At 46.8% G+C, this 24,219-nt stretch overlaps 1 protein-coding gene across 2 annotated transcripts in view; it reads left to right on the top strand.

The window, feature by feature from the left end:
* The window catches only part of LOC138569198 (uncharacterized), a 694,078-nt gene that overhangs the window by 226,966 nt on the left and 442,893 nt on the right, over nucleotides 1–24,219 (top strand). For both annotated transcript variants that reach the window (XM_069646958.1, XM_069646959.1), the window contains one exon: nucleotides 16,928–17,484. In XM_069646958.1, coding sequence (XP_069503059.1) covers nucleotides 16,928–17,484 — 557 coding nt within the window. The remainder of the gene's footprint in view (nucleotides 1–16,927; nucleotides 17,485–24,219) is intronic.

Below are 24,219 nucleotides of genomic sequence, written 5' to 3' on the forward strand. Positions count from 1 at the left end.
TGGCGCACTGCACTCGTTGCCAATGGGTCATGGTCTCCTGTTTCACTGCATCACGTAGTTGCACACATGACTGAAAAACTGCCTGAACACAAATATTCTTTTGCCACACAGAGACAAAATGGTGAACATTAGTCTTCACTAAGGTTTTTGGCGCAGTGGCAGCTTACCTGCTGTTGAAAAATGTACGTCGATACCCATACAGACACTGTTGGCTGATAAAGGCCCAGTCTCCAGAAGAAATGTTGCAAAAGGTACAATTGAGATGCAACACACTGTTCGATCTGAGATTCTCGATAAATGTGGCCAAATCAAAATGAATCCCATCCCAGAAGACTCCGTTTATAGAAGCACTGACGGATACTATTCTAAGCAAATCCTTCCCTTCTGCAGACAGGGCTTTGGCAATACAACAAGTAATATCTGTCTTCATGGCTCATCAAGTGCTGTAAGACTTTTAGGTCTATGGCATCTTGCATCCATTTATGCAAGACTTTGGATGAGAACCATTCAATGGCATCTCTCCAGCAGCTGGCATCAGCTGTTGGATGGCAGAGCATGGACATTTCAATACTGATTCACATTCAGGAATCCCTGCTTTGGTGGAACAAATCAGAAAATCGATTGATCGGGTTTCCATTACAACCACCGCATCAAGTTGTTGTAACAGATTCTTCAGAATACGGGTGGGAAGCTCATTGTCAGGATTTAACAACACATAGCCTTTGGTCAAAACAGGAGAGAATGGAGCACATAAACCTGTTGGAGCTGAAAGCTATTTTGTATGCTCTAAAGTCATTTCTACCCTCAATTCAGGGAAAAGTGATACAAGTTTTTATGGACAATACCACTGCTATGTTTTATGTAAACAAGCATGTGGGGACTTGCTCCCATCCACTTTGTATTGTGTCAGAACAAATTTGGTATTGGGACATGGAAAACCAGCTTTTTCTAAAGGCAGAGAAAAACATTTTTAACTCACAACCTGAGCAGACTAGAGTCTGCACCACACAAATGGGAACTAAAGACATATGTTGCGAAGATGCTATTCCAGAAGTGGGGTCACCCGGCGGTAGATCTGTTTGAAGCGCAGCACAATGCCCCTGTCCCCTCTTTGCATCAAGGGAGGCAAGGGGACGTCACTCTTTGGGAGACACTCTACAGCGGGATTGGTTGAACAAAACATTATACGCATTTCCTCCACTTCCCCTAATACACAGACATTGATGAAGTTTAAAGCAACACAGAACTTGAAAATGATCCTCATAGTTGATGGGTTTTTATAAAGTCTGGTCTTGGACAAGACTTTAGAAAGCCCATCCTTGGTGGACAGGGTTACAACCCGTAGGTTTAGCCTGAACTACACAAAGGTTTGGTAGCAATGGCTGAACAGCCAGGCTTAGTCAAGGAGGGAGGAGGGCTGTAGTGAGGCACACACAACTCTGAGCATACACTTGGTTCAAGGAAACACTGACACACTAGGGGGTTATATCAAAAAAGAGCTTTTTTTTTTATACACCAAGGCTTAGAAGTAAATCAAGTAAGTATTATTCACAGTAGGTCAAAAGAGAAGAAACAATTGCAATATTCACAGTAATCAATACTTGTTAGAATAGACAAAGGTAATCCAGCAAATATGGTGAAACACCTGAACCAGGGAAGCAGACTTGGTTAGGCACTGAAGTACTTTAGTTTAGCCTAACTTAGGCAGTTCAACCCGATCTTGTGTAAATCTCAAAGATAGATGGGACACTGAGGCACCAGTGGCCAAGGGCTGCTGAAGGACAGGCGGGGAAGCAGAGTACAATATTCCAGAAGGCAGGGCGCAGCAGGCACCCTTCAAGTTTGCAGGTGGGTTTTCATAAATGCAAGGGAATTCGGGATTTTCCTCACAGTAATGCCTCAAGGACCAATGTCCTAAGGCAGAATAGAGCTCAGTGGATCGTCCACCCCAATGGGACTCTAGACAGGTCCTGGAGGCGTGCAAGCATCCGCTGAATGCAGCCCCCAGGAGCAAAATAATGACGCAGCAAGCCAATTGTGTTCTTCATTGAAAAGGTACTGTCCTGCTCCTAGGTAGTTCCTAGGAGCAGGACAGTACCTTTTTAATTAAGAACACCATGCCAGAGGATGGTGGAACGATCCCCGAGGTGAGGCGACAGCAGACCCTGGTTCGAGTTTCTTGGCGGCTGAAGAAGGAACTTTGGAAGGATCACATGGTTGCATTCTTGCAATGGGAGGCCAAGCAGAAGAGCTTCACGGCACTGGCTCGTTGGAGCTCTTCACAGGCTTCGTAACAGCGATCGTTGTCGTGCGGCAGACTTCACTCCGGGTCACGGTCCTCGACTCGACATCTAGGAGTGGGAAACAGTCACTGCAGGCCCAGAAAGATGCCCATAAGGTAACAGCCGAAATTGTGCTTCTCTAGACGATGCACTGCAAAATGGCATAGGTCTCAGGGTATTGGGAGTTTGCGGGACCAGGAGGTCGCAGCTCTTCGAGGGACAGTGCAAAATGCAGGTTGTCTTGAGAGTAGTTAGGCCCACCAATCCAGGGGTGGAAGTAATCCTCAGGAGATCTTCTCTGTCGCTTTGAATTCGGGTCGGTTGGCAGCTGTCACTCAACAGGAACGTTCTTCTGCAAATTCCTCTTTGGATATTCAGTGCAGTGATCCAGCTCCAGGACCCTTGCCTTTTATGCAGTCAAACCAGCTGAGCCAATCAATCACGAGACAGGCATCCATTCCAACCTGGGAGGTGGCTGTCCAATGGGGACAGCCAACCTCTCAGCACAAACTGGTTTCAGGCAGGCACACAAGGGGAGTTTTGGTCAAGTCTTGGTGGGCTTTCCAAGGGAAGCCCGGCAAAGACAAGACCCATCAAGACTTTCCCCACCCAGGCAGGTAGACGAAGACCCAAGAAGTGCCAAGTAATCTTGAACAGGACTTAAAAAACTAAAGCCACCATTTATGGTAAATGGTGTCCCTATCGCAGCTGAGAAGACAGCCTGCTGTAAAAGTCCACAAAAAGTGATGGAAAAAGGTGCTGTCACGATCCCTGCCCTAAGCCTGGATAGCCAGGCCAGGTGGGCTACTTCTACCCCTATCAGGCCCTCAAGGGCCTTGACATTTGCCCCCAGACTCTCTTGGAGTCAGTCCTGGCGCCTTTGGCGCTACGCTCATATGCTAATGCAGTAATCAGGGCCCATAAGGGCATTGCGCAACAACATGGATGCCTCAACATGGCTCAGTTCCTAAACTGAACCATGCGGTCTAGCATTTTGGGTGTGGCAGGCCCACTGATACCTGGGATGCCTGCAGGCTATATAAACCACACCCGAACTCCAGTACACGATTTGCGTTACTTTGCATTCCAGCAACGTGACGCACTTCGTGTTCTGCAGCATCTTCGAACCTCAAAGTCGGCACCTGCAAAACAAAGGGACATCGTTATTTTCAGCAGCTTACCTGAGATTCCACCGCAGATTGCAATCAGCACCCAAGGAACAGCAAGCTTCTTGGATCTTCGAACCTGCAAAAAGAGAGAAAAGAGACATCAGACATTTTCATCAGAGTCGGCAACTTACCTCTCAAGTCGCCCATCAACCAGCACCGCTTAGGAGCCTCTTGCTTCGGTGAACGCAGCGGCCAATGGGAATAAAAGACAACCGGCTAGCAGAAGCACGGCACCATAGTGCTACCTATAGCGCCCACTTACCGCATCGAGGCGCTCCCGAACACCATCACTTGCTGGTGAGCCCAAATCCAGCCAACGGCCCACAGCGGACTCTCGCGCACTTACTGGGAGAGAAAAGACATCATTAGTTCAAAGAAAGGCTTACAGAATAACAGTAATAAGACCTACCTGAGAGACTCAAAGGGGCAGCATCAGTGAAGTAACTCGATTGCAATCGCCCACAGAGGACAACGCGCCCCTGCCAAGAAGGCAGGACGGAGAGCTCGCCAAAGCCTAAAACAAGGTGAGGGAAAGGGCCGGGGAGGCGCTGCGGGCATACCGGGCGTTGGGTGGTTATTTCCCCAGTTGCTCTATCTTGAACATTGCCTACCTGTTTTCCAGAAAGAACTCCCCGCTGATAATACCCGGGAGTGACCGAGAAGGGCACCAGGGTTCCGGCAGCTGGGTGGCGTCCCCATGGATACCAGGTGAGCGTAACCGGTACACTGCCACCAGCCTGTCAGATGAACTTGGAACAGTAACTGGAAAAAGTGAGAAAAGCTAGACAATGTTTCCCCTCAGCACTCCACTTAAGGTGGGTGTTAGGAAGAATTCTCAGAAATGTGCTAATCCTCTCTACCTTAGAGACTCCCAGCACTTTGCTGGACTTTGGGACTTTTTCATTTTTAACCTATCGAGATTGAGACCTTTTTCCCACTCTCTCATGAATATTTCTGTGATTTTCTTTTGGTTTTTGGAGTCTGACAAACTCCATCGGCATCTTTTTGCATTGTGTCACACAGCACCTTCAGTGCAGTGACACAGGGAAGTCTTTTAGATTTCCCCAGGTTTAGACACCTTGCTCTTGGATTAACTATTTTTTCCAAGAGCAGTAAAGTGAAATTGACTTTACTTACATTGTAACCTTCTAGACCCAGCACACACTATCTTACAATAGGGTGCTGGAGGAGTTACCTAGTATCCCCTTTGTCTAGCTTCTCATGTAAAAATGTTTATGTTCCCCTTTACAGAATTAATGGCTGGTGGCAGTGGTTACTTTTTACTACCGTGGTGTGTCTTTACCGCAGGCTGCTTTCGCAGCTGCAGTAAAGCACCCTTGGGTGTCATTTTTGGCAAAGTGGCCCAGTCTTCTTTTTTTGCCATTTCATGTTGTTTAGGTCCTTCTTGAGATTTACTCTGTGTGCCAAACCAGGTTTGGTCCCTGTGTTCATTTTGTCTTTGGCGGGATTCACGCGTGAAGCCCCCCTCTGGCTCCAGAGTGGCTGGCGTCTGGCAGGGGCAGGAAGCGTGGGACAGTGCTTAATCCCCTTGGTTACAGGAATGCACCCAAAGGCGATTGGCCGGGTTGGTGTCTGGCGAGGACAGCCACCCTGCTGGGTGATTGACAGCTAGGCTGGAATGAATGGGAGAAACCTGCATAAAAGGTGAGGCTTTTTGGCTTGGAAGACAGAGGCGACCACTGGACGAAAGAATCCGAAGAAGAACACGGAAGAGATGCATGATGCAACTCCTGGATCGTTGGTTTGCCCGGTGAAGCCCTGCTGCTGTGCTGAAGCTCGGAATTTGCCTCGACAAGAGAAGCCCTGCAAGGACGACTTCTCCCCTTGAGTTGGTTGGACCAATCAACTCTAAAGTGAAATTGTTTGGACATCCTCTCGAAGCTGGCTGTACTTCCACTGCTGCTGCTGGAACCGAATTGCCAGGGAGAGGAACACCAAATTGAGTGCATCACTTTTAAGTCGGACCCGAGCTCCAGGAAGATCCTCTGGACTCCCAGGAAGCAGGACTGACCAGACCTGAGCCACCTCAACAGAGTGCTGGTCCCCAGATGCGAGGAAAGTCTGAAGTGGTAGCTGAGAACTGCAGTAGTACCATTTGCTGAGACGTGAGGTGCTGAGTTGAAGTTTGTCCTTTGCTGCTGCTGACTGTCCCATTGCAGTGCAGGAGTCCCCAGAAGTCCTCCCTCTTGTCCCCATGACTGAGGCCCAGGAAAATCCGAATCTGCAGAGCTGCACAGAAACAGAAGCCAGCTGGAACTATTTCTTCTAACCAAAGGTAATGTACAGTCTAAGAGAACGCCTCTTGTTGTGTAGCCTTACTCGTTCTCAGTTGAGACTTGTCTACGTTGCTTCTGAAGAGTTGCTTTCATCTTCTACTCCTCACATGCCTAACAGCTTGTGGCCATACATTGATTCTACTTTTTCTACAAAGACTTCTAAAACATTGTGCAAGACTTTTACTTAGCTGCAAGAAGTGCATCAGCTCACCCAGACTTTTGCTAACTTGGCTGCCCTGGCTCCCTAAAAGACTCTTCTTACCTCTGATATTGTGCTTTACCTTTCCTTCCAGGAACAGGTTAACTTACTTTGCAGTGGGGGGTTCAAAAGAACTTACCTGCTTCAGAATATATGTGAGATCTCTTGTTTTATTCTGATAACCTTTTCTTTGACACTCATCTAAGTAATGCTCTAAATGTACCAGTGATATATTAATGTCTGTGTCCTAGCTATTTAAGTCACCTGAGTGTGTAGGAAGTGTCTTGTGTGCCATCCCAAATGGGTACTTGCTGATTTAGACGTATTTTGGAGTGTATTTGTGGGTTACTGTTATATTGCCCCTTCTGAAGAAGGCTTAGGCAAACTGACTGTTAAATAAATTAATAATGGTTTAATCGAGAAACCTTGAGCGTAAGTGTTTATTTGGATACTTGTCAATGTGAATCTCTGTGTAACCACCCTACTGCTCACATTGACCCCTCTTGAGATAAGCCTGGCTGCTCAACCACACTACCAACCTGTGTAGCACAGAATTATATGAAAGGTTGGGTTCCTATTGCCAGGAGGTCAAGGTTATTGTAGTGCACCTAAAGGGTTCTCCACCAAATCTTGCCTAACAGAGGGGTTGATCCCCTGCACAGATACCCTTGAGTCACAATGGCGCTCAACAAAATCAGAAATAAATAGTGCTACCTGGCGATAACATGCCTACAGCTGACAAATAATTGGAATACCTGATCATAGGATGGCAGCACATGGCTTATGGATACACAAGAGCCAAAACTGTTGGCTTTGCTTTTACTTGTTTCTTAAAAGGAAATCGGTGCAGCCAACAGATGCAGGCCCCACCCATTGCTTATAAATCAAGTAGATAAAGGAATGCTTAGTTAAGACATTTTATAATACACAAATTATTTGATTTACATTTGTAATTAAGCTGCTACCTTTCGATGACTGCTTGTAAATAACAATAGCAGCCCCATAAAAGCCCATACTTGATGCATCTGTGCTAAAGAGGTGGCTCATTGCGATCCCAGGAGGGAATGCTTTGTGTAGGGAGTGGTGGGTTGTAGGTGGCAACGGCTGTACAGTTTAGCATGGCTCTGGGCAGTGAATGGACGGGGAAAATACAAGCACCCACATACTGTGTCAGTCCGGCGTTGTGTAGCTGGGTGGGAGTCACAACGAGACTGACACAAAAATATGTTTTAACAAAGGAACTGAGTTTTTAACTCTGAAAACAATAAATTAATTGTGACACTTCCGGCACAAGGAGGGGCCCATCTGCCTTTGTTGGAATGTCCAGTCGATGACCCTTGCTTTTGTCTTCAGGTTTGTGCAGTTCCCAAACAGTCATCGGTTGAGTTCAATGCTAGGCCCAGTGGGGCGTTTTAGGCTTGACCAGGCACGAAGGTCTGCTCCAGGTGTATGCACTTGGTGAGCCTTTCCAGTACTGACCTACTCGCCCAAGATGATGTTGTGTGGGCCGGGGTCCTCTCTATCTGATGACTACCTCTCTACTCTAGGACCCTGGTTCCCAGAACACCATCTTGCTGACCACGCCTATCGTTATCTCCCTGAGGCACCGTGAGATGGCACGGTTTCATACATAATCCAGCCACCTCTGGATTCTGCCTTGGACTGACCAGAACCTTGGATTTTAAAATTGCCATTTAGCATGTGTGGGGTTCCACTCCCTCCTTCTTGAAACCCTGCTGCCACTGCCTGCCTTTGTGGTAGCAGGGTCCCTCAGTGTATGACTCTCTGGAGGTAGAAAGTCCTCTAGAAGCATGGGCAGCTGTTGGTTGCATTAAACCTGCCTTTGTTGCAGAGAATTTGCAATTGTGTAATGCCTGTGATGCTAGCGAGGCTGGGAGAATATTGCTTTTTGTTTTCCTGCTTTGATCGGTACATGTGGTCAATGGTGTTTGTGGGGGAATTTGGGTTGTAAGTGCTACTGTGAGCCCTGGTTTGGCCGGGTAAGGGTGGACTGGGAATCCCCCCGCCCCCCCTCCACCAATACCACGGCTGTGCCTAGATTCCACTTCCCCAAGATGGCCCGACCCATTGAACTGTTGGTCTCCAAGGTTAGGCATGGGAGTTTGACATAGTACTCACATGACATCTTTTTCCTATTTGTACTCCTATGGCAGCGGAATGGATATATAATGACAAGTCAGATACTTAAAAGTTAAGTAACCTATTTTCAATTGTTTATTTACACTTTAGTGTGAGTATTTTGCCTGTGACACTAACCGAGTGAGAGAATTCGCCCAACAGCAGAATATGACACTTTTGTAGTGCCCTGCTCTGGTAGCCATATGGATTATAGGGGCAGCACACGAAAAACAGCAAAAAGAAGTCAAGAATACAAAAAGCCTGTAAAACATCAAGGAGACTACTAGAGCTGGCAAAATGAGTCACAAATTACTTTCTGATCTAACATTTATATAAAGCAGAGTACGCAAAGGGCTTCCGAGGAAAGTATATGTTTGGTTACTGGAAATAGGCAGCTGATCTGGGTTTTCTCCATATAGGTAGTGACATTGTAGATGTTTAGATACTTCAACCTTTTTTTGGCTTATAGTCCTTTCAAGGGCGATTCTAATGTGCCAATGATATTCTTTTGTGCTTGGATCTGCACTCCAAATGACTCTATTGTGGCTGAAACAATAATGACTAAATATTTTTCTTCATATGTTGTCACTTGTAATTTGTGCGACTGCTGCACCAGATATGATACGATAGACTTAGTTATTTAAATTTTAATTGATTTTATTTTTCATGTATTATTTTCATACATTCCAGTCATCTAAGTTTACATGAAATACACTTTTATTTTCCCAACACGTGTTTCTCCACAGCTTTTAGCCGTGGTTCCTCAGGAGAGATTCCTTTCTTTTTTTCCTTTTCTTTCTTTTTCGAAATATAATTGTAGTTTATTTGATTTCAAGACTTGAAAAGTGGGTTTCTTTTATACCAAAATTGATAGATCTTATTCTTATCGTTATTTGCCAGGTCCGATTGCCTAAAAAAGCATGCTCGACAGGATCCGTGGTTGTTGTCAACTTTGGTATAAAAGAAACCCACTTTTCAAGTCTTGAAATCAAATAAACTACAATTATATTTCGAAAAAGAAAGAAAAGGAAAAAAAGAAAGGAATCTCTCCTGAGGAACCACGGCTAAAAGCTGTGGAGAAACACATGTTGGGAGAATAAAAGTGTATTTCATGTAAACTTAGATGACTGGAATATATGAAAATAATACATGAAAAATAAAATCAATTAAAATTTAAATAGCTAAGAGTCTATCGTATCATATCTGGTGCAGGAGTTGCACAAATTACAAGTGACAACATATGAAGAATGACATTGTAGATGTTGACATTTAACGTTCTAAAAGAATGCAGCCACTTATCATAGCTGTACCTGGCTAAAGATCTCCTCTGGCAGCTGAGATTCATTGGGCAAGGTTTTTGACCTTCCCTTGACGGTCAATAGATCTGTATTATAGAGAGTCGCCCAGTAAAAGACCATAACAATTTCTCCAGATGTCTTGGATGTTTTTTCTTAATGTTTCCCGCCAAAGCTCCTACAATGCTTTTTAAGGCAGACAACACAAAAAAGAAAAGAGCATAATCTCAGATTCAAGCCCTGCCTTGCTGCTTCTGTGTAGTACAGTTCATATAAAAATACTTTTATTAACTTAAATGTCAGGATGGTTGAAGGCCTAACTTGCCCTGTGCTAAGGTGGGATTTCCCACCTAAAGAAATTAAGGATAGTCTGAGTCAGTAAGTTCAACTAAAAAATCTGTGTCCAAAACCCATACTTGCCCTCACACTAAAGCTAAACAATGTGTAGGTATGTCAACAACAACTTAAGTAGTGTTCCAAAAATAATGTGCTGAGCTTCTTCCAGCTCTTAGCTTGCTTTTCAGCTCCCCTTCCCCAAGTACAAGACACGTCCACAAAGTCTTGTCGTTCCCTTCCCCAAGAAGACTACACAGTCCAAAAAGGGGCCTCGAGGTTCCCTTCCTCAAGGCAACAACAAAGTTGACAAGGTCTTAGGGTTCCCTTTCCCAAGATGCCAGCTTGTGCACTTTGCTAACTCGCACTTAGTCTCAGTATTTTATTGTTCAAAGATCAGTTCCAGGTCAACTTTACACCCCTTCTGGTTTCTTGACAGCTTATACAGATTGCTTTCTTCTGCTTCACTTTAGCAATCTCTTCACACATGCCGATTTGTTATCTGTCTGTTTCCTTGACTTTCACAGATAGGTTATCTCCGGTCTAGGAGCATTTGTCGACCACACGGTCCAACCATTACAGGTCACGCAACCGGTAACCCTATGCTTTCTAGCCCACACAGGTTCTTCTGTCACTGCAACTCTTTTCTTGGTCAAAATCCTGTTGCTTTCTCCTTGCCAGCCTTTTGGCTGTGTCAGAATGTGTTTTCCTCTTTGCCAGTCTCTTGACTTTGCCACAATGTGTTCTTTCATACACATCAATCCGTGGTGCTATTTTCCCTTCACCACATTACTTTCCTCGCACTCTTTCGTAATATTTATTACTTGCTTTTCAGTGCATTTCATAAGATTCGTTCTTCGCTTTTCAATATATATCACGGGTACTTCACACAATCTTGCCTTCCATTCACAGGCTTATCAAAGCTTTCTATAAAAAAAGGGCATGATGATCCCATCACTTGCAAGCAAGAACTAAGAATGGATAAACAGACCTGTAGAAACTGGTCAAAAAACCATAAACATCAGAATCTAGAAGAAGGTGGTGAGAGAATGCTCTATTTACTTAAAGCAAATAACTGCAGAAACTTTTGGGCAGCGTTGAGCCAATTAGAGACCGGTCACAACAGTTCTCTTTGTAATCTGGTTCCAGAGCATAAATGGGTGGCACATTTGTCAGAAAATTTTAAACCAACTGGGTCCATAGATTTCATTTTGCCATCAGACCCATGTTGGTCCCTCACATTCGACGATCAGGACATTGTGGAACTCATATTATCTTCTTCCACATCGAAAGCGGCAGGCCCCAATGGTCTTACCTATCGGGTTCTAAAAAATAACCCAAAACTGTGGGCTAAGCTCCTAAATCGCCTCTTCAAGGAAATTCCCCAGAATAAGGTTTTTCCTCCATCATGGAAGAATGCATTAGTCATTCCATTTTTCAAGGGGAGCGATCGGTTAAGTCCGGCAAATTATCGCCCAATCGCCCTCCTTGATATTGACAGTAAACTTTTTATGCGGCTGCTGCTAAAAGAACTCACAAACTGGGTGGACTCTAGGCAGATTCTCTCACAGCACCAAACAGGCTTCAGAAAAGGGCTCCTTACTAGCCTCAATGGGCTCATTCTGAACCTCCTTAGTGAAAAGACAAATGAGAAAGAGGGCACCCCCCTCTATGGGGCCTGGGCCAATCTGTCCAAAGCATTTGATCAAAGCATTTGATCTAGTGGACAGATCCCTTCTTTGGCGGAAACTCCATAGTTGGGGGATTCCAGCTCTCCCTCTAGCAATGCTCATGGAGCTCCATAAGAACACCACCATAAGACTGAGGCTGGACGATCTGGGTCACCTGTCAGATGTAATACAGGTATTTAAAGGGGTGCAGCAAGAATGTCTGGGAGCCCCCCTATTTTTCAATCTATTCCTGTCAGACCTAGGAGAATTCCTGGCTTCATCATCTCTGGCCAGCCCCAGGATTAATGGGAGGAGAATACATTGGCTGGCTTATGCGGACGACTTAGTTCTGCTGGACAGATCAGTGATCGGTCTGCAGCAGCTCTTGTCCAAACTAGGGGAATATGCCATACTAAACGGGCTTTTAATTAATCCCCTGAAATCCAAGATCCTTATATTTAAACATCCCAAAAGGAATCTATACTCCAGAAATTGGGTGTTGGATGGAAAAGCAGTCCCCCCGTGTCGAAGAACTCACTTACCTCGGCTATGAAATCTTAGCCTCTCCTGCTCAGAATAAAGTGACTACGGCCGTTTTGGACAAAGCCACCAAGATCATCCCGCAAATGAAGAAACTGAATGTAAAATTTTGTAAATTTTCATTACTCCCACTCATCAAATATTACATGGCCAAAGCAGTCCCGGTCCTTTTATATGGTCTGGAAGCGAAGCCTCTGCTTTGGCACTTCGACTGGAACAAAATCGAGGGTCTCCTGTGGAAAAAATCCTTAACTCTCCCAATGTGCACTCCACGCGTGATCCTTCGGTTTGAATTGGGATTGACCTCTCTGGGTTGTCGAGCAGATTGGAAACTTTTATTTCTATACCGTGAAATAATAACAGCAGGCCAATCCTTCCTTTATTTTGATGTAAATGAACATCTTAAAAAAGCAAAATCTAAGCAACTCCTTGGTCTGGAGAAGAAAGTGGGAGGTATCCTGCTCAGGCTTGAATTGACACCAGAAACCTGTAACGCTCACCTGATTCCCACAGAGGCGCGGGTCTTGGCAGGAAGGTGTCTGTAACACGAAACGTGATGTGCAGGATTCGGTTGGCTTCTGGGGTCGAACCTCTCCGCACTGTGTGTCGGACTCGAAGGGTGAGGTTTCTGCAGGTGAAATAATATGGGGGTTAAAGGTCTGGGTTGTGAGTGTCCCTATCTCTCTCCTCTCAGCCTGACTGTTGAGCCCCCCCTCCCAGGTCAACGTGCTCACCTTAGATCGGTGAATGCTGGGCTCTCCATCTGCGTCTAGTGCAGGGTGCCGTTTCCAGTTCCTTCACTGGTGAAACGTTGGCCTCTTGACTTCAGAGGATGGGTACCGTCGTTGTCTGCACGACCGGTAAGTTTCTGGACACCTTTACTCTTTATAGTCTTTTTATGCGTGGCGGAGAAGCGCCTGGAATTGCGTAAGTATGGCAAGCGCTCTTACTGTCTCTTTCTTTGTCTTTGCAGGCGACGATGCTGAATGAAGAAATCCGAAATTCGCCGCGTGCCGGTAAGTGTAACACTGCTGTTTATCTTTGCAGGTGAAGATGCAGCGTGAAGAATCCGGAATGCACAGCGTGCCGGTAAGTAGAATAATGCTGTTTATCTTTGCAGGTGAAGATGCAGCGTGAAGAAGCCGGAATGCACAGCGTGCCAGTAAGTATGATAATGCTGTTTATCTTTGCAGGTGAAGATGCAGCGTGAAGAAGCCGGAATGCACAGCGTGCCAGTAAGTATGATAATGCTGTTTATCTTTGCAGGCGAAGGTGCAGCGTAAGACACGGCCGCTGCCGATGGATCAGGTAAGTAAACACTGCGTGTTAAAGTTCGTTCTGCTAACCTGTTGTTTCTGGTCTTTTGCAGGTGCTGATATTGATCGGGTACAGGAATGGTAAGTATAATTCTTGCAGGTTCAGGATCCAAAGAAGAAAGGCTGGAACACACTCAGTGAGCGTTCTGCTGCAGATGCAGAATAACGCGAAGCACATTTCATCAATCGGGTGTGGTTTAAATAGCCTAGGAGTGACGAGGCGTCTCCTTCCACGGCCCCGCCTAGGTAAGAAAAGAGTTCCTGCTTCCAGAAGAGTTCCAGTGCTGTATCCAGGGAGTGGAGCTGCCCCAACCAGGTAAGAAAGTAGTCCCAGTTCACCGAGGACTTCTAAGAGTCTGGTAAGTAAGCAGCATGGTCTGCCACAGGTAAGTCCACCCAAGCACCTTCACACCAATGATGAGCCCGGAGCTTCCAGTGCCGGGACCGATGCTTCTGATGAGCCTGGTGCCACCGGCGCCAGGACAAGGTCCAAAAGGTCCCTGTGGGGACCGGCTGGTGCCTAGGATCAGGGTTAGGGGCCTGCTTCCAAGGACGTTGGGCTGGTCCTGACTCCTTGGAAGCAGTGATCATGACAAAACCCTAGCTCTCAATCCCATGAAAGTAAAAAAGCTATTAGAAATAAGAGACTGGATCACTACTATCGACGGTGTAAGGAACCTTAATCTCCCAAACCTTTTTCTTAAGGTGGACAGAAAGCTTGGTTCTCTCCCTCGTTATCTCCAAAAGTTTCCTGAAAAAGGTACAAGAAACAACTTTTTGAGATTAAGGGCCTCATTACACGGTAGGCGGTGAGCCATGGCGCCATTAGCGCCATGGCTCATGCCGTAAAATACCAGCACCGCCTTGGCGGAAAGGGGATTTACCGCCCCATCCCAAGGTTGGAGGGGCGGTAAATCCCCCTTCCGCCATTGCCCTTCCCCATTCACATTTCTGCCCCATAGGGCTCTATGGAAATGGGGAAGGCGCTAATTACGGCACCGCAATTTTGCGGTGCCGTAATTAGCTCCGAGGTCCCTTAGCGGGTTGGTTTTTAACGCCTGCAAAAAGCAGGCGTTAAAGCTCCAACCCGCTAAGGGACCTCGTAGTAAGGCGGCAGGGATTTACCGGTACCGGTATTTTACCGGTACCGGTAAATCCCTACCGCCTACCGTGTAATGAGGCCCTAAGACTCAACATAGCCCATACGGGGGAAATTTTGGTCAGAAGAAATCGGGGATCAAGCAAAAAAACTCTGCAGACAGTGTGACTCTCCAAGTCAACAATCACTTAGACACTTGTTAATGGAGTGCGAAGGCACCTGGAAAACAAGAATGTTGTTACTTGGGAGATTTGTGGCTAAAGAAGAGAGCCTAATGCATGATTTTTTTGGGATAGGCTGTTTGCTGGTCAAGAAATTATGCTCATGGCTACAATAGTAAAAGTCTTGGAAAAATGTTCCATACTTTCAAGCTCATAAGTCACTCGCCATTCATACAAGCATAATAGGGCCACAATCGGTCCCCCCTCGCAGCCTCTGGTTTTCTAGGCATCTTTTCCTCGTTTTATTTTTGTATGTCTCTGAATATTCTTGCTTTGTTTCATGTTTTACTGTGGTTTTGTAAAGGTTTTTCATTTAAAACCAAAACAAATAAAAAATAATAAAAAAAAAATTATCAAAGCTTTCCTTTAGTTCGGAATTCAATAGTACTTAGTTCGTATCACTTTTGCTTACAGTTCATTTTGCTCATACTGTTCACTATAACCCTTCACTTTAGCTTGCACATCCTTTGGGTCCACTTTAGCTGGCACATCTCATTTTGTTTGTTTGGCAATTGCTTTTGCCCTGTAATAGCCCCTAGGAACGCCTCGGTACTCATGTTCCCTTTTGTTCACTCTCCGGACACTGGTGACTCCTCTGGGTGGCTGCTTTCCTTTTCTTCTGCGCCGCACACACATCTCCGTAGTCGCACCCCAGTATCCTATCTATGTGTTGCTGGCAGCTACGCCCGCCTCTTGCGGGCCCTGCCGGTAGCTTGCAACAATGGGATCTATCCTGTGCCCCACAGCTACTGCAGTGGGCACCTGAACAGGGAGGCTCCAACCACTGTGACCCTCTCGCAGCCCGCTCGGGCCTCTGCGTCGCAGTATTGCCAGCGGCCAGGCCTCCAGGCAGGACCATCCTCGGCAGCCCCCTTCTCAACAGTATGTGTCTACGCCTGGCCCGGCATCTCTCCTGCTGATCTCTCTCTCTCCTGATTATTGGCTCCATCTTTTAGGCACCTGCAACCATTTAACAGGTTGTAGGTCTGAGTCCTCAAGCCCAATTGGCTGACCATAATTATTGGCGTTCTCTGGACATGCCTGACCCTCACAACAGTCCTCAGGCCTCTTCCTCGTCTCGGTACCAGAGTGGTGAAATTACATGCTATTGTGTACCACTCCTATTTACCTCTTCCTCGTCCCAGTACTATAGTGGTATTAATGAGGGGAAATGAAGAGTTGTGATTGGCAACAGCCTTTAGAGGCATGGGGAGGGAAAGATTGTTTCTGACAAGGAAAAGGGGGATACCAGGTCTCGCCTACGGACATTTTCTTCTTCACCCTTTTCCTAGCATCCTTATATTGGTGGTAAAGGGAAAAGGGTAGCAATATCCCATATAGGCGGCTGGGACTAAGAGTTCATCATGGAATGGAAATGGGGGATACTGCGTCTCACCCAAGGACATCCCCTTACCATTCCTCAAGTCTCCCCTACCCAGGTGAATCTCCCTCGCATATTGTAATAAGGATGATTCGCTCTCAGGTAAGTTCCTTTATGGGTCTTTATTGTCTCCACATAGAAGTTAGAACATAGAAGAAAAGACACCGGCTTCTCCCACCCGGCAGGCATTCACCAACTGACAAGCTCCGAGCGCACGCACGTCCACACAAATACATTCCAACCTGCAAGGCGCGCGTGCATTCAATTCCATTTATCACCACTAGATACAACACATATCCACCCCCACGGTCAGGATCCAAGAGCGATGGCCCTACCTGGCTACCTGAGCAGAGGATGTTGGCAAGGTTGAAATGAGGATGCCCTCAGGTTCTTCACAATACAAGAGTGTGTCATGGTGGTGTGATGGGGATCATTTGAAGGTATTCACATTTGTTTTTACTCACCAGGTAAAATGTTCTATTTCGTAGTTTTAAAAAATAATGTTCTAACTGAAGATGAATTAGAACACATACAATAACCCATTTACTGCTTTAATTGTAAAGCAAATACTTTTGAAAGATTAATGTTCCTGTTTAAGGAACAGTCCAGTCGAAAATGCAGATATACTAAGTCAGTCCCACAGTTTAAAAAAAAAATCAGTTCATAGCCTTCATAAGGAGGCTGTCTCAAAAGAAGTCCCTAAACCATGTGTTTGCTTTTTTTAAATTAATTTACATACTATGAAGGTGACTGAACTGTTAACCCCCTTTTTGTGAAGAAAGCATGCTGGACATTCAGAGTTGGGGAATATGTAAATGCAAAGGCTGCACCTTTTAGGAAACATCTAAATTGTTGACTTTACGGCTACATTTAAAGGCCCTAAAATGATGCCTTTGTTTGATTACTTTGACCTGTGGTGTTCTGTTTTGGTTGACCCTATGTCATTTAATTGTCAATAGTTATGACCTCTTGCTTTTCTATGGTAGGTGTTGTCTCCAGAAAACCTGAAACCTCTGGCGAGACAGACATACCACCTGTCATACTCATCAGTGAAGTGAACCCTGACAACCCAGGTGCACGAGAGGATGCCGAGTTTGTGGAGTTGTTCCAACCAAGTGGCCGCATGGTGAGCTTGGATGGGTATTGGCTGGTGCTCTTCAATGGCAAGAATGGCTTGGCCTATGAGGCAGTGAAGCTATTTGGCTACCGCACCAATGAGAGGGGGTACTTCCTGCTGGGAAGCTCTGGCGTCACACCCAGGCCTGACATTGTTCTCCCTGCCAACACAATCCAAAATGGAGTGGATGCAGTAGCCCTGTACTACAGCCGTTCTGGGGCTTACCGCAAAGGCATGGCGGTGACTGAAGAAGGGTTAGTGGATGCTGTGGTTTATCAATCACGGGGCTCAGAGAAAGCTGACCGACTGCTGAGCATCCTGACACCGGGACAGGAAGTTCTGCATGAAGATGAAATGTTCAATGCTGATGATGAGTCCCTCAGCCGCTGTGTCAGCCTGCGTCCTAGAGACCAGGGCAGCTTCCAGGTGAGACGATGTGAATACATGTTATTTCATTTCTAATGTTCTTCTTTTCTCAGCTTATTGTTTCACCCTTCTCTCCATCTGTACTTTCTGTCCCTTCTTTCTTTAATCATTTCCTTCCTTTCTGTCATTTTCTCTTCTTCTCCATTGTTAATTCTCTGGCTTACTTTTTCGGGGGTGAACATTTATGAAGTATGTAGAAACCAACATCAAGCTTTTAGAATCCAACTATCCAGCTACAACACCATGTCGGACTGAAAGTGGTCCAAAAAGTGTCATGTGGCTAAAAATAAACTGAAAAATTCCCAGAATCAGCCTTGAGGCCAGAATCTGTGTAACAGGAGTGTCCTGAAAACGAGTGGCTATCCACAATAAAAGCTGTATCTTAACTTTCAGGTTAAAACAGAGTTTCTGATGCTTGTTAATCTGCTTAGAATCACATGCTATGCATATGGTCTGACATCCAGTGGTAACCGCAGAGTATTGCATCTTGTCTTTCGGGGACCGAAAGGGGACATCGGCATAGGCGTGTCTGTAAAACTATCCCTATTGTGACGTGTGTAGTACCCAAAATCCCTCACGCGCCGAGGTCCCTCGGATTGTTTTTTTTCCGCCCAGATAACTGGTCGCCCTATAGCAGAGCTCTTACTAGAGACATTGTTTATCTTTACCGAATTGTCGGTTTATTCCCTGTTAAGTCACTTCGCCAATAAGAACATCTTTGACGAAGACTATGGGGGATTAGTCTATGGCTGTGGATTTCGGTGCCTAAGATCCTGCGGACGGATTTTTCCACGTGGTCGGGCTCTCTGGCCGACCTATACAGTAGGGAGAGTGGGGTCGGGGTGGCCATATTGTTTAGTATGTCTTTCCTCCTTTCCCCTCTTTTCCCTTTCGGTCTGGTCATCCTTCCCTTTTGCTATGGAAAGGACTCCTTTTAGATTCTGCCCTAAGTGTAGGGTCAGATATCCTTGGAAGGACGAACACAGGACGTGTAATGCCAGTCTCCCTCTAGAGCACGACGAGAAGCAGTGTGCGGTGTGCAAACTCCTTCGGCCCAAGACCCTTAAGGAGCGCTGTGTAAAGTGGTAGGCTGCATACTGTATGTCACGCGTGGAGCCCTCCCTCACCCACCACCACACCAGCTGAAAGTGACAGGGGTACTTCGGATGACCAAACGTCCAACGCGGATGTTATAAACCTTGAGGTGGACACTTGGGCTCGACTCTGGTCTTGCTACAGGGACTACACCTGGCGACAGGGGCGTACAAGAGCATCGCACTAAACACACAACCCCTACGCCAATTTCGATGCCTTCGTCGAAAAAGGCAAAATCGCCAGCGGGGCCGTCGAAGACTTCGCCGGTTCCCTCGGATCGCTCAGATCCAAAGCCTTTCCCGCATTCACAGCAGCGTATTGCGACTGGGCAATCAAAACAAACCAAGGGCGCTACTCCAAAGCCTACACGTGTCGAAAGTCGGGAGCCTGAAAACTACGGCTAGGCCTCTACCCGGAAAACCGACCGCTAGGCCTCCTGGTGCCGCGGACGGTATTTCTACGGTCGACAAATCATCGGAGCCTTTGTCTCACGACGATTCGGCGACTATCCAAGTTATGGGCCAAGCCGCGGAAAAGATTTCGACGGATTTGATCCTCGATTCCGATGAGACTTACGTAGATAGTCAAGAGCCCCTCTCTGACAGCCTGAGAGGTTCCTTGCGATGCCACAGTGCGGAGAACGTTGTTTCTCCTCGCATAGGCCCTGTTTGGATCCTCTAAGTGGACTACAGAAAAATTTGAGGGTTACATGGATCGGCTGGAGCAGATCATTGGTTCTTCTGATCATCCTCCCCCGAAAAGGGCTCGGGTAGACCCTAACCCCCAAATTCAAGAAGTTCAGTGTCATGTTTTCCAACAAGAAGACATGGTCCACATGGACACATATAGAGACATCTATAGTGAAGAAGAAGAAGCTTCTTTTCTCAAACACTATGAGGAAGATCAACAGGATATGAAGGACAACTGGGAGGAAACCCAGCAGGAAGGTCAAGACCCTTGGACACAGCATGATCAGGACACTGATATTTTGTGCCTAGACTCTCCTCCGTCCACCCCGGCTTGCCAGGCCTCCCCTGTGGATGACCAAATGGCTTTCAACTCCATGTTGAAAAAAGCAGCAGAATACTTCAAAATTTCCACTCGAAGAGCCGGTACCTGAGCAGGATTTTGTAGAGGATGTTATTAAGGAAAAACCTCTGGCGAGTCAATCCATCCCTCTCCTTAACTCTGTTAAGAGACGGGTAGCTCCCTCATTGGTCACACTTGCTCAGACTCGGGCAGTGAACCCGAGAGTCGAAAAATGATTTTGGCCTTCTCCTACCGACCCTCTGTATATCAAAGGGCACGCCATCCCAGACTCACTGGTAGTGACTACCACTCGAAAGAGGGCAGCGGTACCCCTTGCCACGGGAGAATCACCACCGGACAAGGAGTCTAAAAGGTTGTATGCCCTGGGCAAACATGTCACATCAGCAGCTGCATACACCATTCGGGTTGATAATAATACTACGTTATTAGCAAGCTATGCTGATGCCCAATGGAATTTACTCCAAGAAGGCCTCCAGGAGGTTCCTGAACCCGCCAGAACAAAGCTTCTCGCCATTGTTTCGGAGGGAAAACTGGTTAACCAGAATGTGGTGAAGAACACCCTGGACACTGCAGAAACAGCAGGCAGGTCTCTTGCACAAGGTACACTTCTGAAAAGACACGCATGGCTGCGTTCAGACCTGAGACTCGGGCCTCCCTCATTAATAAACCCATTGAGGAGACTAACCTCTTCGGGAAAGCAGTGGATGAAGTGTTGGAGACAGCCAAGAAGGAGCACAAGACTATAAGGTCTTTGCACCAAATTACACAGAAACCCTCCTCGGAGAGGGGTAATAATTCTCTGCGGTCCTTTAGAGGGCAAGCCCGTGCTGGTCAGAACAACTACGGCATGGGTAACTTCAACACAAATCAAACATCTGGAAGCCCTACTTACTAACCCTCAAGGGGTCAGAAACGCGGCAAAGGTAGAGGCAGAGGCCCCAATCCCAGAGGAGCCAGAGCCTCTGGTCCGAAATGACCACCAAGTCCAGGTCCCATCCCATGTCTCCCCAGTTGGGGGGCGATTAACATCTTTCCTCAAGGCATGGGAGGGGATAACTTGTGACCAGTGGGTCTTAAAGACGGTCGCCCACGGTTATTGCGTGGAATTCGCCCGACCTCCACAGTTCAGACCGCTGCGCTCACGGCGCCTTTCACCGGACCATCTGGAGATCCTGATCCAAGAGGTGGAAGCACTGCTGGGAAAGGACGCCATAGAAGCCGTCCCTATTCTTCAGGTAAACGAGGGTATTTATTCAGTGTACTTCATTGTACCCAAAAAGGATCTCACCATGTGTCCTGTTCTAGATCTGCGCCCAGCGAACAAGTTTATAAAACCCCAGACGTTTTGCATGGTAACACTGCAGAAGGTGATCCCATTGCTGAAACAGGGGGACTTCATGGCAACATTGGACATGAAAGATGCATACTTTCATATTTGAATGTTGTCAGCGCACAGAAAATATCTAAGGTTCATGATCCAGGACAAACACTACCAATTCAAGGTACTCCCCTTTGGCATCGCCTCGGCGCCAAGGGTGTTTACCAAAGTCCTGGCAGTGGCAGCAGCACACCTGCGCAGACTATCAGTCCCAGTTTACCCTTACCTCGATGACTGGCTTATTACGGGGGACTCGTTTGATGCTTGTTTTTCGAACACCCAAAATAACAGTAGATCTCCTCTTCAGCCTGGGTTTTTCAATCAACGAAGAAATCCAGCTTAGTCCCCAGCTAAGTAAAACCATTTCTGGGAGCGCTAATTCGGACGGAAGACGGCCTTGTCTTCCCCTCCAGCGAGAGGGTTCAGAACATGCTCTCTCAGATTCCTCAATATGTAGCAGTCGGGAGGTGACGGCACGCAAGGCCATACGTTTGATAGGGATAATAGCGTCATGTATATACTTGGTTCCCTACGCGCGGGTGCGCACGTGTCCCATGCAAGACTGGCTCAACAGCCAGTGGTGTCAGGCCAGCGGACAATGGGAAGATCTGTTAGTTGTCTCGCCAGCCCTCGGTCTCTCTCTGCAGTGGTGGTCAAGAGAAAACCTCTTGAAGGGGAAGACCTTCACCACCCCTGCAGTGGAAGCCACTCTCACGACAGACGCATCTCTCACGGGGTGGGGGGCTCACCTGCTTCAGCAGACAGCACACGGAATGTGGTCCCCTCAAGTAGCGTCCAACCATATAAACCTAATGGAGCTACTAGCGTTGTTCAAAGCATTGAAAGCCTTTCAGGTGCAACTGCAAGGGAAAACAGTGCTGATCCTAACCGACAGCACTACAGCAATGTTTTACCCGAACAAACAGGAGGGAACTCACTCTCCAGGGCTATCCAAGCTGTCCCAAAACATTTGGATATGGACTCTCAAACACAAGTTGTTTTTGTTGTCCCAACATGTTCCAGGGGAACTCAATCTTCTGGCAGACGTACTCAGCAGAGATTTTCCTCTGCCAGAAGAATACGAATGGCGACTGCACGAAGACATTGTGTCCAACGTCTTCGCAGAATGGGGTTTCCCAGAGATCGACCTGTTTGCTACTCGGGAGAATGCCCAATGCCAGGACTACGCCTCCAGGTACCCCCAGAACCGATCCAAGGGGAATGGTCTCCGGATAACTTGGTCGGGGAAATTTGTCTACGCGTCCCCCCCCCCCCCCCCCCGACTCCCTTCTCAACAAGATAATGCACAAGATGTACCAGGAACCAGTTACCATGATACTGGTGGCCCCCATGTGGGCCCGCCAATCCTTGTTCGCTCACCTGATGGAAATGTCCCTCTCCCCACCAGTCAAGCTGCCCTGCCCGTACAACATGTCTCAGGACGGGGGGAGACCCTACAGGCATGCCCACAAACTCTGAACTTGGCAGCCTGGCTCCTGAGATCATAGAGTTTGGACACCTGCAACTCCCTCAGAGATGCATGGACATACTCAGGGAAGCGAGAAAACCTAATACACGTTATTGCTATGCCAGCAAATGGAAACGTTTTGTCATCTGGTGCAATTCCAAGGGCGTCAATCCCATCGATTGCTTACCCTCACACATTGTGTTGTATCTAACCCACCTGTTGGACTCTGGGTTAGCCTTCAATTCCCTAAAGGTTCATCTGGCTGCTCTGTCAGCCTACACCACATCACAACAAAAAGTATTGTGGTGGAAAATACCAGTAATTAAAGCCTTTATGGAAGGGGTTAAGAGGATTTATCCTTCCATCTCTCACCCAGCCCCTGGATGGAATATGAATGTGGTTTTGACCAGGCTCATGGGAGCTCCCTTCGAGCCTATGCATAAAGCAAGTCTGAAAGACCTGACTTTTAAGACAGCCTTCCTAGTGGCAATCACTTCTATCAGAAGGGTTAGCGAACTACCGGCTCTTTCTGTCTTAGACCCCTTTGTTATAGTCCACAAAGATAAGGTAGTTCTGCGCACACATCCCAGGTTTGCGCCCAAATTAATTTCAAAGTTCCATGTGAACCAGTCAATCGAACTATCCACTTTCTTCCAGAACCCTATTAACATGGCCGAAAGAAGCCTTCAAAGACTAGACGTGCGCAGGGCAGTCATGTTTTACCTGGAAAGAACTAAACGACTAAGGAAGACTAAACAATTCTTCGTTTCAGTGGCAGCTGGTAGAGAAGGGTATCCTGTCTCTAAATCAGCTATCTCAAGGTGGATTGTCAAATGCATCACACTATGTTACACTCTTGCTAAGAGAGAACTGCCCTTCAAGCCTAGAGCACACTCTACTCGAGGCACTGGGGCATCCATAGCATTCATTGCAAATGTTCCTCTGGAGTCCATTTGCAAAGCGGCAATCTGGAGTTCTGTACACACCAGTACAAAACACTATTGCCTAGACACTCATTCTAGGTCTGATTCTCAGGTGGACAAGCAGTACTAAGACATCTTTTCTCTACTGTTCCTTCTCACAACCCACCTCCAACTCCGGGTACTGCTCGCTAGTCTGTGCACAGCATGTGATTGTAAGCATATTAACAAGCATCAGAAGACACGCATTACTCACCTTAATAGCATTTCTGATGATTGTATCTGCTTAGATTCACATGCGCCCTGCCTACCTCCCCGCTCGGGGTGGAAGGAACATAGACGTCTTACTACTTTCTCTCTTTATGTACTCACTCACTATAGCCTTGGGCTCCCTCATGGCAGAAAAAATACAATTGGAGGGACCTCGGCGTGAGGGATTTTGGGTACTACACACGTCATGATAGGGAAAGTGTTACAGACACGCCAATGCCGATGTCCCCTTTTGGTCCCAGAAAGACAAGATGCAATACTCCACGGTTACCACTGGATGTCGGACCATATGCACTGCATGTGAATCTAAGCAGATACAATCATCAGAAATGCTATTACGGTGTGTAATGCATGTCTTAATCAACACACAAGGTTCTCTCCTGGGAAAACTGAGAAATAACGTGTCGGGCGTAGACTTTTGTGAATTTTCCAAAGGAGACAGAGGTTACTTAAGCTCCTCCTCTTGGTCTGGTGATTCCAATAGACGCTGCTCTTCACCTACATGAGTTGTAGTTAATATTCAGCCTTCCCTACCAAGTTGAGAAAGAACCACC

The sequence above is a fragment of the Ambystoma mexicanum genome, chromosome 2q (assembly GCF_040938575.1).
Source record: "Ambystoma mexicanum isolate Mex_15411 chromosome 2q, UKY_AmexF1_1, whole genome shotgun sequence".
Lineage (NCBI taxonomy): Eukaryota > Metazoa > Chordata > Amphibia > Caudata > Ambystomatidae > Ambystoma > Ambystoma mexicanum.